We start from the raw sequence: 17217 nt of genomic DNA, 5'->3' as shown, positions 1-17217 counted from the left end.
AAAGCTATCATATATGAACCAGCAAGAATACGCTACTAGAGTTCTTTCAACAAACTATAAGGTATGAGATGGGAGCCCAGCTATCCAAAAGCAAAGATAAGCCAAAATGGTCTCCGTTAAAAATATAAAAATCTTCCCCCGCTCAGGATGCTCTGCTCAGATCATTCTTGTGCTGTTCATTGGAGAAAGAATAGATAAGAAAGTACAAGCCACGTGACATCACACAGCATGCTTTGCAAGTAATTTCATGGAAAAGATAATGTTGATTTGCTACCTGAAATAAAAAAAATCATCATCAGGAAACATTTGATTTTCTTTACCTTGTGATCTGCACCACGATCTTAGACATGAATCATTGACAATGATTATATACGTATAAACATTTGTTTCAACACACACTGAAATACAGAATTTTACATCAACAACAAACACCATCCATCTGTTCCAAAGCCATTCCTTTTTATTACACCAGACATGCAAGACTGCATGCAGAAAATGCTGAGGTATTGCTCTGTAAAAATATCAAGTTATGCCATTATAGAAATTTCACAGAAAAAAAAAAAACTCTTTACTCTTCAAGTGTCCATTCAAAGCCTGAATATATTTCTTCTCTTCGACAAGTTCTTTGGATGAAATACATCTGTTGGAAACCTCACCCAGCAACCCTTCAGTTCCAGACATGATATGACATCATACCCTACATGACGTCTGAAGTTAATCCGTCAAAAACTTTTATTTGAACAACTGATATAAAAACTTTCTTACATTTACAATGGAAAGGAAATTAATATGTTAAAGGCTATACTAATGCACTTGGCCAGCTATACAAGTCTATACTATACATATATCATTTTAAAGAAATTCTCATAGTAGTTAGAAAGTTTACACTTTACTACTTGACTACATACACCAGGTGAAGTACTCTTCGCTGTGTCAGGACACACTGAAGTACGGATCCACTTCTTGATGATTATAAGTTTTCATTATATTTCAAATGAAGCATGAGTTTGAACAATGAGTTTAAACATAAACAAATCACTCTAGCATCTTATTGTACAACTAAGAAGATGAATCACACCTAACTATTTTCCCCTTCCTAAAGTATACTAAACATACGTATATGAAAATAGTATTAGCTTGATTAACATAAACCACTATTAAAATTTATATTTCATATGTAATATTTGACAATATTGGTGCTTAGTTACAGATTTAAGGGTACACCTGAATGTCGTATACCTTCCAAAGAGGAAAATTTTAAATCTATACTTTGAGAAAAAAACGATGGTCAACAGCCAATCCTTCTGAGATTATACATACGTACGTACTATGAAATGATTCAAAGACTCCAGGTCTTAAAAATCATGAGCACTGGCACTGAAATTTTTCCAAGTTCCACTTACACCACCAATCCATTCTCTATAATGAAAACTCTCTCTCTCTCTCTCTCTCTCTCTCTCTCTCTCTCTCTCTCTCTCTCTCTCTCTCTCTCTCTCTCTCTCTCTCTCTCTCTCTCTCTCTCTCTCTCTCAAATCTGTTACAGCAACAACTGGTTTCCAAGAGGCAGCAAGAGGTAACAAATATAATTCTCCTAGAAAAATAAAACTTTAAACCATAGGGTACTTCAGAACAAGGATTGAAATCACTGAAACTCTGCAATATGATTATTATAAAACAATCACTAACATGTTGATAGTACTAAAGCATTACAAGTCTGTGTCACACCTTTGTACCATTGCCTGACTGAACATCAAATACAATTTTGTCTTTGAAACAGATAACAGTAATCATAATTGTCCTCCATATTAGAACATGTGCTGATTTTACCTTTCAAAATATCCTCATATATTCAGATTCAAAAACTCATTTAATTCTGTCTCACTTCTGTTTGGAGGATATCCAGACAGACTGCTCGCTTGCATGAGACTTCAGTTTTCCTAAAAATATTGTTCAAGAGGTTTTTCCATTTTTAAATTATTTCAGCTTGTCATTCATTTGCACAAAAGCAGTTAATTGCATGCCACTTCATGTACCTAATGCATTTCAATGAAGATATATTAATATACAATCCATGAGCAGAACTACTCCTAGACAGAGATCATGCAATGATAATTCAAAATTAAAAAAAAAAATTGGTGCCTGTTAGTATGAACTTGAACGTTGGGACATTATGGCTGTCACAAATGTTAACATTCTGCAGCGATAGAATCTCACTGTTTCTAAATAACAGAACAATAACCATCTTCAGATAACTTTTATAAAGCTACTAAATTTTCTATGCTTGGCTACACTTTGCACATAAAAGTCTAGTCTAATAGTTCTAACTTTCTACATTAGGGCTTCTAAGTTCTTAAGAGCTAGAAGAGTCTACTAAATTTAAGTCTATGCCATATTGATCTTCCAAATGAGAGATGATTGACTTCACTCTAGTAGTTTCAGTGTGACATGCATACTAGTCCTCATACTGAGTAAGAAGGAACAACTCAAATCAAATGTTGAACTTCTGAAATCATAGCGGTCGACTTTTTAAAATGTTTAACGCAATTACCTGGTGAAAAATCCATCATAGATGCAAAAAATACAAAATCATATGACAAAATAAAAAGGTAACATAAAACAAAATCTGCTGTGAAACAGAAATGCACTGGTACTATAATCATTGACCATAAAAAGGGACAGTCACTGTATGTACTCTTCAGGTCCAATGCAAATTGGTTCATCATGAAAGCTACATGAAACTTTATGGTCTGATACTCCTGCAGGTGATTAAATTAGCTTCCACGAGAGTGCAAAAAACTTAAAATAATTTGCACGGACACATGAAAATCAACCATTTCATGAGGAATAAATCTGGGTTTGCAAAAATTTGACTGAATCTTCATACTCGCCGCTTTTCGTTTGCCGCTGAGTAATTGATGTTCTGGGGTCAACTAAGTAAGGGGTAGCAACGTACTTGCTCTAACTATACTAGCCTTCTCTAGTGCCTTCAATTACAATGTGCTGTGAGCATTGGTGTGTTAATCTACTGTATATACAGGAAAATATAACAAGTTATTAGGTATTAGAGGCTCATTCAGCAAAGCTGGTCTATGATTTTGTAAATGAGAGCCTATAGTGACAGTATATTCAGCAAGCAAGAGAGGAGAGGGGAGAGAGAGAGAGAGAGAGAGAATAAGAGAGAGATGGAAAGAAAGAGGGAGAGAAAGAGAGCGAGAGACAGACAGACAGAATTGCTGACTGAATGACTGCGTGACTGAGGCGAAGTGAGGTTTGTGCTTTCCATTGTTAATTTACCTTAAATTCACTTTTTTGTGATTCAGGAACATGTAGAGGAGTAAATAGCCTCATGATTCTCTGAAGTGGAGAGAAAGCTGTAAACGTATTCTGTGGAGGTACAGAGAAGTAAAAGGTTAATCAAAATGAGGACAAAAATGAAAAGGAGGATATGGCAAACTAAGCAAACGGGAAACAAAACAATATGACTTAATAGAACCAACTGAAATAATAATGATTCCGAGAGGAAAACTAAAGTCTCGATACTCCTTTTTGAATGTTGAGGAGATCAGCTCTTCCTGAAAAGGTGGGTGGGAGGGAGGGACCTGAATTGTATATTTCTGACCAAAGGATCATTTGCCAAATACAATACAACCCCAGCTGAAGTTCAAATAAAACTAAGTGGCCAAGACTTTACTCATTATTTTCATTTCGATAAGTTAATAATACGAAGTTCTTGCTTTCAAAAATATAAGATATACTTCACTAAAAGGTTTTAATTGCAATAAAGAGGGGTACAACTTCCTGTGAAAAGACACAAAAACTTTGTCAAGAAATTTTTAGTAATGATGCTTTAATATTAAACCTCATAAGTTACCATAATTTCCAACACATTACAATGCCTTGACTGAAGAATAAGAACAGCTGGGTAATACAATAGTCAATGTTTTTTTGTTATCTCTCATACCAGTCTTTAAATGCTTTCCTCTTGAATACATCACAGGATATTAAAAAAAATTATTCTTAATAACAACTGGATTTGAAAATGTGATAAACGATAGGTCTTCCTTTACATACTTAAAAAGTCACAAGAATAAGTGTTACTGGTTTTTTTTTTAAATAATTTTTCCATGCCGAAAATACTACATCAATCATCCAGAACTCTGAGGAAAACAGAATAGAATATTTCTTTCTCTTTAGTTTCACTTCTGGTTACATAAATCCTGCCTAATATCGATCAACAACAATTATTGCGTTCAACTGTAAATTAATGTTACACTTAAGATTACCTTTCTTAATAAATTCCCACTGTTACCTTGTTTACATTTCTGAAATAGTTTTACAAAGTATATCATGGAAATGACAGAGTATGGAAATGTTCTTGCTTGCAATTTTCTTGGAGATTGAGACCAAGGGAGCAGGCGGCCCAATATTTTCATCTAGTCAATGCTTATGACAAAAGTAATATAAGTGGAATAGTAAAATGAAAAGGGTACTACCAACTTGCTAAAGGCCACTTTCAAAGTATCACTACTGGATGCTGAGAAATTTAGTTTTAGGATGAGCACTTCATTATCATAAAAGACCACTGAGCCATTTCTATCCCAAGAAGGCTAACCAAAGGATCCTTTTAAAAGCGAGACAAAAACTAGATCGTGGTAAAGTTCAAGAAGATGGACAGCTGGGCAGGAAGACAAAAAGATTCCATTGAAAAGTAAACACTCGATGAGAAGAGCTAAGCTGCCAACAAAATGGAGGGGAGTTAAATCCAACACATTCTAATGACAAATATGAAAGATGACCGACTTCCTAGAAGCCTTTATTCTAGAAGAAGCTTTCACACAGAGAGGAGGATTCCAATAGGATACCAGAAACTGGAGTTCACATCCTGATACGAAATAATTTCATGGACGCCATAATTACTTTTCATTTCAGGAAAATAACTCGGACTAGAAAAATGTGAAAAAGCCTTAACAATAAAATAATTTCAAGTGAAATAAAATGCAAATCAAAAGAACTATACAAAAATATATCAGAAAAAAATCTTAAAACAGAAACATCATGGAAAACCAAACATAAAATGTACTCACGAGACTTACAATCTTACTAAACCCAGAGGAATTAAAATGAGCTTCATCTTTATTACAAATCAAATTTCAAAGATCCAAACATGAGAAATGTAAGGACAAGAAATGATAGGCATTAGTATGCCATACAGAAACATGAGGTTATTTAAAAAATATCGTCAGTGCCAACATACCAGCATAAAAAAATACCTACAATATCCAAAATGAAGTATAATTTTGGACTACAGAATAAAACAGCTTTAGAAAAAAATTTAGCAACAAAAACAAATGCATTAACAAAACAGAAATATTTAAAACAAAAAAGCTTACAAAAATATTTAAACTATGCAAAATGACAAGTCCGAATCTTCATTCCAAATACTGACTCAAAACTTCGCTCATACTATTTGCTTCAAAGTATAATAGTAAATGGATTAGACAACACTGTACGTAAAACCAAGATAAGCGCAACTTGCAGCATCTCATACACAATATTTCTTAAATAGTTTTCTTATATTAAATCGTAGTTTTGTTTATGAAATATGATCTTTGTATAATTTAGAAATATTGACATACTCTACATCAGTTTTTTAACAGGCAAACTTAGTAAACCATAATGAGCTAACCAAATTAAGCTTTAATCTCCAAAAATACTTTTGGAAAAAAATTATGTAAAATACTTTCAACTGTCTCATTTCACACAGGAACCAATACGTGCTAAATATTGAAAAATAGTACTGTACTTTACAGGATAATCAACACTATTGAATCCTTTTATCATCCTACATATGCAGTAGATACATGGCAAGAGTATTGCTACAAATACTACATATGTAATACTGTATACTGTACCCTAAAATCAGAAAAATATCTACTGTTATATCCACTTTCAATTTTTTACCACTTTTATCACTTCTTCCTTGAGTACAAACCATAAGGTTGATCATTACAGAAATACAAAAACTTTTGCTTAAATTACAGCAAACCAACACTCACACAATGATAAGCTGAAACAAAGGCCTCGCAAAGGAATTGCTGAAGTACCATTTGTTTGCCTTAAAAATGTACATTTGTTTGTTTCATAAGTTAACAGTGTAGGATAGTCCTGGCAAAATAGCAGGATCTAACAAGAAATATTATAAAGAACAAACTGACTGTTATTAACTGATCACATTTAAGATTTTAACGTGACTTCATAGATAATTACACCAACAAACCTAAAGATGAATTTGTTTCCCATGTGTTCAATACTGTTTCATGTTATCCTGTGATTTCAAAGTCTCAGTGACATCAGAGTATTAATATTTCTCATGATACTCTGTTTTATAAAGCTCTAAGAACTTTTGTAAACATGGTCTGGTTTTGCTTTCAAGAATTTCTTTCGCTTTATCTTTGTTAAACTCTTTTGAGCAATTCGTTACAGTACGTAGTACTGTACTGTACATATTCTTATCATAAAACTTTTGCTTGTAAATTCCTCATAATTTATGACAGAAAATCCTTCCTTGTTCTCTTAATCACTTGTATCTGTATATTCATACTGCAGGAACAATGAAAGTAACTAGTACTGTATGTACATATACAGTACTGTTGATATTGACAATTTAGAATGTCAATCTTATTCATCTGCAAAAATTAAGACTTGCTATTTCATTACTTTTCTCCTCCCTTGTGAATGTCGATAGCTCTTCAAAGTAGTTCTAAAGCTTCCACTATGCACAACTTCAGCTGGAAATTTCTTTCGATGTTTTAGTACTTAATACATTTCTGAATTATCAATTCTTTCTCTAAGAAGGAAAACGTAGAATCACATAGTTTATTTATGCCATCATTTATCATTAATTTCCAATCTTTAGTGTGAAAAATGTCAATACAGTACCATGAGTTGTATATGCAAGTATATGTTGCTGTAAATTTGCATAGTTATGAGTGCACATAGGCATGAATACCAACATGCACGTGCATGTGAGCTTATGCAGGAGTTATGTGGATGTGTGCTTCCCCTCTTGCTCTCCTTATCTACCTCTCTATCTCTGTCTCCAACTCTCTCACCATCACATCCTTAAGTTTATATGTAAAATACAAAATGTACAACTATGTATAGATATATACAAATATCATTCATACACACTTTACAATAATCTATCAGCGCATGACTATAGTATGTTGCACCTAAGCATATTCATGTTCATATATACTTTGTACATATACATATACATATATATGTATATATATATTATATATATATATATATATATATATATATATATATATATATATAATACATACGGCAGTCCCCGAGTTATGACGTGGGTTCCGTTCTTGAGACGCGTCGTAAGCTGGAACATCGTCAAAAATCCTAAGAAAACCTTACTTTTAATGCTTTGGGTTCATTGAAAACTATGTAAACTGCATTCTTATTGCATTTTTCATCAAAAAACCTTTAAATATTGATTATTTTGCATTTTTGGTGTCATATATCATCTGCCAGATCAGTGTTGTGGGCATCGTAACCCTGGAACATGCGTCGTAACCCTGGAAATAATTTCTGATGAATATAATTGAAAAGCGCCTTAACCTCGTAACGTCGTAAGCCGAGACCATCGTAACCCGGGGACTGCCTGTATATATATATATATATATATATATATATATATATATATATATATATATATATATATATATATATATATATATACACACACACTTATATATATATATATATATATATATATATATTATATATATATATAGTATATATAAACATGTACAGCATACACATGAGCCTATATAATTTTGGTATTATAAGAAATTGTGTGTACGTAGAATATATTTTGATATATTTCAGACATAATAAAGAAACTTAAAACTTGACTAGAAAATAACCAAAATTTCTCAGATTTCAAATGGGTATGCAAATGAATCCTGGAATTCTTACATAAACATTATGCAAGACAGTGATCAAAACACTAATGATGTATTACTACATCTCTTTATCTATGGATCAAGAGCCTCTGCAGTAACAATTTGTAAATATTTAGAAGAAAACTATCCTACTGCAAATATCTATTTCTTTGGGATTATCTATCAAAACTAAATAGCATATAATAATCTGATGATATTGAGAAAGGTAGTGGGGGTGGTCTGTGTCAGATATTGTACATTTTGGTCAAATTCCTTCTCGTGGTTGCAGAACAAAAGAATGTTTTACAATTCAAGTTTACAATTTAGATGTCAATCAATATCAACATCTAAAAAAACAGAACTGCTGGCGAGTCAAAATAAATCATCTGTTCACTAAATTATAATAAAACCACCCTTTAAAAATACAGTATGTATTCAAACATAAAATATTTCCCCTGGATATAAATGCTTGATTTATCCAAACATATACTGAAATTCTCTGTTACTTTGACAAAATAACCATTTAACTTTGAAAATAAGACTTACTTTTGCATATAAGTCCATTACGTATAAATTTCTGAATAAATTATATGTAAAGCAAAACCCAAAATCACACAACTGTTTTTATGCAGCCTTACACCACCTACGAGTACCAAATATGACTTCAGAATAATGGATATACAATAATAATTTAATACTCAGATAATCACTATAGACCACTAATTTTCTCCTTGAACAATCTTTTAGAAAAATGCAAGTTCTTCATATCATTAAAATTTCTGTTTTGAACTGTTCTTGTAAACTTTAATTTAACCTACTCTATGAAACATGTTAAGTGCAACAGGTCCAACACTTTCGAACTATTATTTGACTGACACTGATGAATTCATGACTGTATAACTAGAAATTTTATAAATGCTAAAATGTCCATCATATATGAAATTATATATCTTGTTTGTTGACAGTGATTTTGATGATGACTTTAGTACTTCTATTTTATGATGTGAGAGAGAGAGAGAGAGAGAGAGAGAGAGAGAGAGAGAGATGGAGGAGAGAGGTAGAGAGAGAGAGAGAGAGAGAGAGAGAAGTGTGTGTGTGTTATGAAGACATGAATCTTAATTAAACTGAAAGGACTTGCTTTCTCATCCCAACTAGAGAGAAATGACTAGAACGAATGCAGTGCTTGGAATGGTACAGAACTCTTTTCCCTAAGTTACTATTACCATTATTATCATATTCAACTAGACCACCGAGTTGAAATTCATACTTTTCATAGGACTGGCTCAAATGATTGAATCTTATGACAATATACATACTGTGTTTATACCTTAGCTAGTAAATGACAGTTTCTCAAAAGCCCTAAACAGTAACTGGATAGTTTAAAAATATTGGAGACACCGACAAACTTCAAAGGATTTGTCTACATAAGAATTTGGATTCTAAGTTGACTGAAATAAGGAGGACCACTGTCACCACTGTGGAACCAATATGTAAGGAACTACATTTAGGAACTACTAAATTTTAGGTAAGATTGTGAATCATGGAATGTAAAAAATAGAACTGTCTATGCAGAGGACAGCCTAAAACAATAACTGATGAATGGAAAGGTTGCCAAGCTCATATCGTAGGTGAGTATGAATTGGCAAGAAAAACCTAACCTAAATACACTCATAAATTAAGTACCTAGAAGCTATAAACAAGGACAAAAAAAACTTGGAGAATCACTAGAAAAACACAGAAGAGGAAATGAGAGCAACTGACGGATGGTAGTAGGCCAATCATTCCTATCCCTTCTCTATTTTCTAATCACTGTGTATCTACCGTCTGAGTTCAATCCCACTATGAGTGGATATTAATTTTACACATATACTGCATAATGCATATTTAGCTAGATTTGATTTAATCCTTGAAGAGGACTTTTATTCTACAACCTAAGGATCCCGAACTGTATTGCTATCAGGTTTGAATCTGAAGTTTGTAATGACTTCAATAGAAATACTGGGTAGGTATGTATTTAGTGAGAGTGCTAAAACTGAATTGTTGTAGTGAGTACTATAGAAACAGCATGCTCATCAACGAAAAAAAACTGTTGATTAATGTCACACAGGAACTGGTCCAAGGAAAAATTTGAATTTCAGTCTCCACAGAAATTTACAGAATAGTAACAACCTCTCGTGATTTCAAGATTCAATCTGTTAAATTATGGCCGTAACCTACAAAATGGATTGCATTTAAAATACTGGGTTCTAGACTCATGCATCCTCCATCATGTCATATAACAAGGTGTTCCTTAAAAAGGTGGTCAAATATGATGAGAGAACTTTAACAAGAAGTGGAGTGGAACTCTGATATGCATTTGTGGTTTAAGAGGGCAGTTTTGATGTTACTGCAAGGCTGTGCTAAGGAACAGAAACTGGAATACAATCCTCACCTGCACAGATGGGATGACACTCTCAAGAGACTAAAAAATGAAGACAATAAAGATGAAAATGTCAGTGAGGTGGAAGAACATGAAGTTAATATCTGTTTTAGTAAAGACTATGCTATAACTAATAAGGTGTATGCTTTTTACTTATATAATGGACCCACTATATGATAGCCACAAAGATTATGAATGTAACAATATGAATGGCCTGTCAATTTAAGTCTATCACTCTTATGCATGTCTTATTGACACAAACAAACCATATTCGTACATATAAAAATAACTTGTCAGTACTTAAAATTTGGTTGAACTTAGAAGGGATCATAATTAAGTAAAAAAAAATTCATAACAAAACAAAAAGCAAAACAAATCTTCAGTGCTACTCTCATACTACTCCTATTTTTCTAATAAATAAAAACTGTAATCAGGGAAAACTTTACAATATGTGTAAGTGTAAATCTAGTGCTAAAAGGAGAAGATAAAGGAGATGATTACCTTGAAAAAGGAACATCATAAGAATTAAGCATTTTAACTCAGTGGTCTGGTACAACTTATAAATAAAATACGCCAATGAAAGGTATCTCAATTTTCATGGAAACGAATTTGGTTTTTAAATGCAACTCTATACGTATGACATAACCTACTAACAGTAGCCAATGTATATTGACAAGTTACAACCCATTTTTCTGCCATTTCCAAAAGACAAACACTCCCAATTTCAAATTCGAATTAAAACTCAAACATAATAGCAAACATCTATGTTCTATGTTGTGATAACAGTTCTATTCCCTTGATCAATCAATATTCTTCAAAAAAACCTTGGCTTTTGGTATAACCAGTGAATACCTGTTTCTTTACCCATCCTACCAAAAAATTGAAGGATTATTAACAAATTTATTATCATACCTAAATACTGGAATACAGTACTATATCAGTGTTACATATTCATCAATGTTACATAATCATACTTCTAAATTTCCGAGAAAAATAAGCTAAACACATTAAAGTATGCACTTTGGTGATTAAACTTTATTTGCTGAGGATAAAGAAAAAAAGCAATAGCATAATGAATCAGAACTGCAAAGATGCAAAAGAAAATGAATTAAGAGTTGCTAGCTGCAACAGTATACAAAAGACAGATGGATAGAATAATGGAGAGAAAGAAAAAGATGGAATAAATGACAATAACCTGCAAAGATTAATCTTTCGTACAAATGATCATTGCAACTGTACCAGCTCTTATAGTGTAAGTCTCGGTATTGATCACTCTGAAACACATATCCATCAAGCCATCAAAGGCAAGAGGCAGCATAGGTCTTGGTTACATATCCTAAAACCTTCCTAAACTGATTTTACTGTCTGAGTTTGCTTTCATTCCTTTCAAGAATGACTCACGTATTGTACGTACATAAATTAATGAGAAATATTCAATAAACAGATTCAGGAAGATAATAAAAGGATGTGGCAATGCATGTACACAATTCGATTCCTTCATTTTGATACTACTTATACCTACCTCTACTGGAAACACATTATCAAACGGGTCAAGATTCATGACAGCCAACTACTTCTACCTATTTAACCTAACCGGAAAATGAGTCTGACTCATACAGAATTCAGACAGCCAATACCCCAGCATTCCCTTAGTAAAGATGCAATAAAAAGGATACAAAACCTCTACTGAGCATGCACATGAGAGTACAAACATACGAATGTTCGGCATATACGTATTTATGTGGCTATCAAGACTTCAAGTTCATCACAGCATGGTAAATCAGCAATGTCACCCTTAACTTATAGGAAATGCTAACAAAAAGGATGTTCATCACTAAAACCTCACATTCCCTACGTATTGAAAGCACATTCCGAAGGGTAAAATGGAATTCATCAACATATAAAATCTAAGGAAGAGAAATAGGGCATCTTGCTTTATCACAATAATCAGTTCATCTGGCTTTTTTGTATGTAATACATAGTTTACTTTGAAGGTTTACAAATACATGCATAAGTGTGTATAAATATTCAGCAGTTAAAAGTATGAATATGACAGTGACTGTAGTGCTTATTTTTGTTGAAGCCAAATTATGAAAACACCTACGTATATCTACGTACAATAATCCTAACAGGGAATGTCTCCATTAAAATGAAAACAGCAGTCACTGCTTCAATCATCCTTTCATTGTTGAATCAAACTACCTAAAACTCGTATAATATTCAGGATCAGGTTTAACAACTTTCTTGTGTAAGCACTTGCACCCAGAAATGCTGCTGAGGCTGAAGGACAGAAAAGACTGTTGCAGTAACAGAACTGCATCACATTGTTAGTTATATTACTGATTTTGGTCCTCTATCTTTCTTCTCTTTAGTTTCTGCCCCTTTTGGTATGTGCCGAGAAGCAACTAAGGTCCTAATCTTTTGGTTTTGTTAAAGAGATGTTGCTCATCTATAAACATCACTTCCCTCTGAAGAAAATCTGCTTCTCTGACATTTTCAATATTGCTTAGGCCTACAGAATATTAAACTTTACCCAAAGGACTTTTTTTTCCTAAATGCCACTTTAGTAGATTATAATTTCAATTGCTAAGCAACAGGCTGCAATAGGGGGGAGACGGGAGTGTCAGGAATTGCCTAAAGCTAACTAAAGCCTGGGACAGGGATGTGATGAGCCTAGCAAACAAGGTTTTTATCAGAAAACAAACCATCATCATGATCATTTTTTTGTTGAATTATGGCTCAACTATGTTTCATGGCCTTAAATTGTTAGTATACTAATCTGCTTTCCGCTAAGGTCAAAAACTAATATAAAGTCCAAAAACTTGATCATTCTTTTGTACTAGTATCATCATCTCTCTCCATGTATTTGTTCTGACATTACAATGATGCAATAGATTTTAAATTCATATCTTCTCTCTCTCTCTTTCCTTATCATTTTTGTTATTACGTACTCATAAAGTATTCTCTCTCTCTCTCTCTCTCTCTTTCATTATTTTATAGTAAATGAGAGGGCAATTCTAAGTCCAAGCGCTTTTCACATGGAAACTGACTGATGGGAAATGCAAAAAAACTTATGTTTTGAGATTTATAATTACTGTATGTGTATGTAATGAATGTCCTGACACCTAATGTCTTCATAGCTGTTTAGGCCTCTGGGGAGTACATACATTCACACAAACGTACACACAATCTCACAGTATGGAAAACATATGGAAAATAAAATTTCACAGAATATTCATAAGAGGCAGCCATTGCCATTGTTCAAATTTCCATCCAAACACAGATCTGCTCCCACACTTCAAACCCAAAATCATGCAAAATCTATAAGAACATATTGGAAACATGTTTCTCATGATAAAGAAACTCTGACCCATTCATATCTGTCCTTTCACTAACTAACTAATAACTAAGTCTTATTTAACACTACAAACCAACATTTGAGATCCTTATCTTAAATTAATCATTATTAATAAAAGGGGCAGTCTATTTATACTAACACTGCCAGCCTTAGAACTGGAGCATTGCAATGAACTTGTCAGTGAAACAAGAGCTCTAATATTTGAAATTAAATTTGGTTTAATTGTATGGCTATGGCCCTTATGACAGAATCTGAAATACACTTTTCTTTGAATAGATTTCTTGACATATAATCCCAGATACGAGAGCCCTTGGTTACTAATAAATTTAAATATAATGGTAATTAACAGATGCAACGTACATATTCTTAGATTATTTAAGCACTAATACATTATTGAATATTCATTATACACGAAACAGGGTGGTATTAATAAATGCCATATACTGTATTAGTAACTTAGGCTAAAGAAGTACTGTACCTGGAAAAAAAATTCACTTGAGAACAATAACGAAATTAGTAAAAAGAAAAATAATGCACTTGGTCAACATAAAGACAACTGGAAACAGTGCATGCAATATTTTAAGATGTACTGTATCTGATAATAGGGGACCAAAGAAAAGAAATAGGTAAAAAATAGGGTGAATTGGACATGGTACCACAAGCATAACAAACATAAAAAGCTCTCCAGGATATGGAACCAGGCTGTGTCCACGTATGACAAATCTAAATGCTGTGCAGTTTGTTTACAATACTGGAAAAACTTTCCTCGGAAGTCTATGTGAGAAATGTTAAAAAATGAGTCGTGTTCATGATACCTGGACAAAAGATTCGCAAGGAAAAGTATCAGTGTAAGAAAGAAAAAGATTCCATTGCACAGATAATGTCAAAACCTCTTTTTAAACAACTGAGCTTGGTTACACCTATCAAAAGATAGAAAGCTAAGTATCTTCTCTGAAAGCATACAGAAATAAGTTTTATTTTAAGGAAGAGAACTGTGGCAAACTCTTTGTTACTCAAGAAATCATTAGTCCGGATAAAAAAATGTCAGGAAGAAATTATGAGGGTGAATTCTACTACCATTTTCTTTGTTAGTTCTACACTAAAGTTCCCCAATTCCTCAAAACATTTACTGAAACAATGTCATAATTTACAGCATTCTGTTATAAACGAGTTAGCTATGAAAAGAACTTAAATTTCTTAATAATAGTACTATTACAGTGTGATACAGAAAGCCATTTTAAGAAAATACAGTCTTTTGTCTTTTAAAAGTTAAAAAAAATTTACTCAACTATATTTCTTTTTATGAGAAAATAAGAAAAAATAATTTTTGACATTTGAAAATGGAATTTGTCCTGGAAGCAATATAAGTTTTGTAAAAACCCTTATAGTAAAGTATTCTAAATATTATTACACTTTTTTTGATACATGAAGATCTACAAAAATAAGGATCATATGTTGAGCTACAATTCATAGTATATTGATGTGAATTCTAGTTATCATACGGTAATACTGTACACTCGCATTAATGACACCGCTAAGTTTACAAAAATGTTACAAAGATCTTTGCAACTTCAAAAGTGTAATTAGATCAGCATGATAAATTTGCAGTGTATAATGATTTTTCATATTAAAGCAAGTCTATGCTGTTAAGCCTAAATATAACAATATACTGCAAACACAATGTCTGGTCCTTTAAAAGTTTCTTTTAGATAAAATAAAAGACCAAACGTAATAAAGATAAAAAATGCAATTTTTTTTTAGCTAACGCTGTTATAGGTCAGTCAAAGACACCAACTGTTTCATGAGGTAAAAAGGTTAGTAACTCTTTCAACTAGGAAGTTGAATGTTGTGACCAGTGTTGAGCATTTATATAGTATTTAATGTTCTTTTTATAATGTAGAGATTCAACATTCCAACCAATTACTTTCAAGTTGCTCAGTCTTTGCAAAAGCTATGAACGGAATTCCCTGATCACTTTCAAAGAACCCTATACATGCTGATAAAAACAGATTATTTTATCTAACTATACGTAGCCTTAAAAGGAACTCTAATTTCGGTTCAATAATAAACAAAACATTTAGTACTATAATTTTCCTAGTTAGAAACTTATATTCTACATTAATTCCAGCAAACCCTCGACTGTATTTTCACTCTATGACACTACCATAAGTAAAACTTGTAAAATTAATACAGTGCAGATATGGCATTAAAGATTCCGAAACAGAGAAAGGAAAAAACAGACTAAGATTTTGTAAAAAGAAAGAAAAAAAAAAAGAGTGAAAATGTGAAGAACTGCTTTTCATATTTTGAAAACACATGAATTACAGTAAACTATATGTATATATATATGATAAAACAGCTTTTTAACTACAGGAAAGAATCTTTCATAATTACCCAAAAGACATGGATATCAGGTTAAAATATATGTACATATATACAGCATATATAAACACATACACACACAGGCAAATGTTGCTGTCCAAATGAAAAATTATTTTTCTTCTCAGAGAATAATGAATTTTCCTATCAGAAATACAAACTTCTCTGAGTCAGGCTAATGATGTTTATATGTACATAAGTGTATATTAGATTATTACTATTACTAGTACTTTAATTCTTTTCCATTATGCAATTTTATCTGAAATACAGTATATTGTAGTTGGTTTTCTTCCATTTCATCTCATTTTTAATTCAATTTATCTTTAGGTTCTTTCAAAAAGTGAGTTCTTATGAGTCAGTGGGGAGAGATAAATAATTACGCTATAATTTCTTCCTTTTCTGTTAATTTTTTTCTATCTTTAATGTAATTAGTAATTATGTATGCGTGCCTCTATATAAAATAAGAGTTCTAGAGTTGATGATGGGCTGTTTTATGTTTCATTCTATATCATTTTCAAGTAGCTGGGGAATTATCCACAGTCAACTCACATATAAAGCTTTCAGTATCTACCTTTTTGCCTAATTGTCTATTCTTGAAGAAACTGACCCAATCATGTAGTAACGTTTGCCTGTGTGCAAATATGCGCAAGTTTTATGGTGTTATGATTACACGATCTAAGAGCATCTTAGCACACAATTCATCACACAGTTGGATGCAGCCATGGTTCGATGGAAAGAAGGAAGGACATCAAAAGCTACAGGAAACAGCAACATTCCAGTTACAGAAGAGTTTATTGCTATTTCTGTAAACACAATCACAATATAAATAACGGGAGAAAATCATTAGACCGATATATTTTTGGAGTGCAGATTCTTTGCATTCTCAGAAGTGTCCCTTTCCCTAAGCCTACTCTGGCTAATCATATTGTTATTTGACAGTATTTCAATCCATTGCTATCCTCCTTGTTTATACAAAATTCTACCTAGCCAGTTACTGTCATGATAGGCGATTTAGCCCATTATTTCACTTGATGTACCATCGTAGGGTGTCACCTGTATGCAAAAGATATCACACGGTGTTATGTCTCCAAAAATAA

General features: G+C 32.5%; 1 protein-coding gene across 1 annotated transcript in view; it reads right to left on the bottom strand.

Moving 5' to 3' along the window:
- The window catches only part of LOC135203775 (transient receptor potential-gamma protein-like), a gene marked incomplete in the record, with an annotated part of 150820 nt that overhangs the window by 18576 nt on the left and 115027 nt on the right, over positions 1-17217 (bottom strand). Inside the window, 1 exon segment of the mRNA XM_064233743.1 lies at positions 3295-3384. Coding sequence (XP_064089813.1) covers positions 3295-3384 — 90 coding nt within the window.

Source organism: Macrobrachium nipponense, chromosome 36 (genome assembly GCF_015104395.2).
Source record: "Macrobrachium nipponense isolate FS-2020 chromosome 36, ASM1510439v2, whole genome shotgun sequence".
NCBI classification, from domain to species: Eukaryota; Metazoa; Arthropoda; class Malacostraca; order Decapoda; family Palaemonidae; genus Macrobrachium; species Macrobrachium nipponense.
The sequence above is the reverse complement of the archived record's forward strand: the minus strand, read 5'-3'. Positions and strand labels throughout refer to the sequence as shown.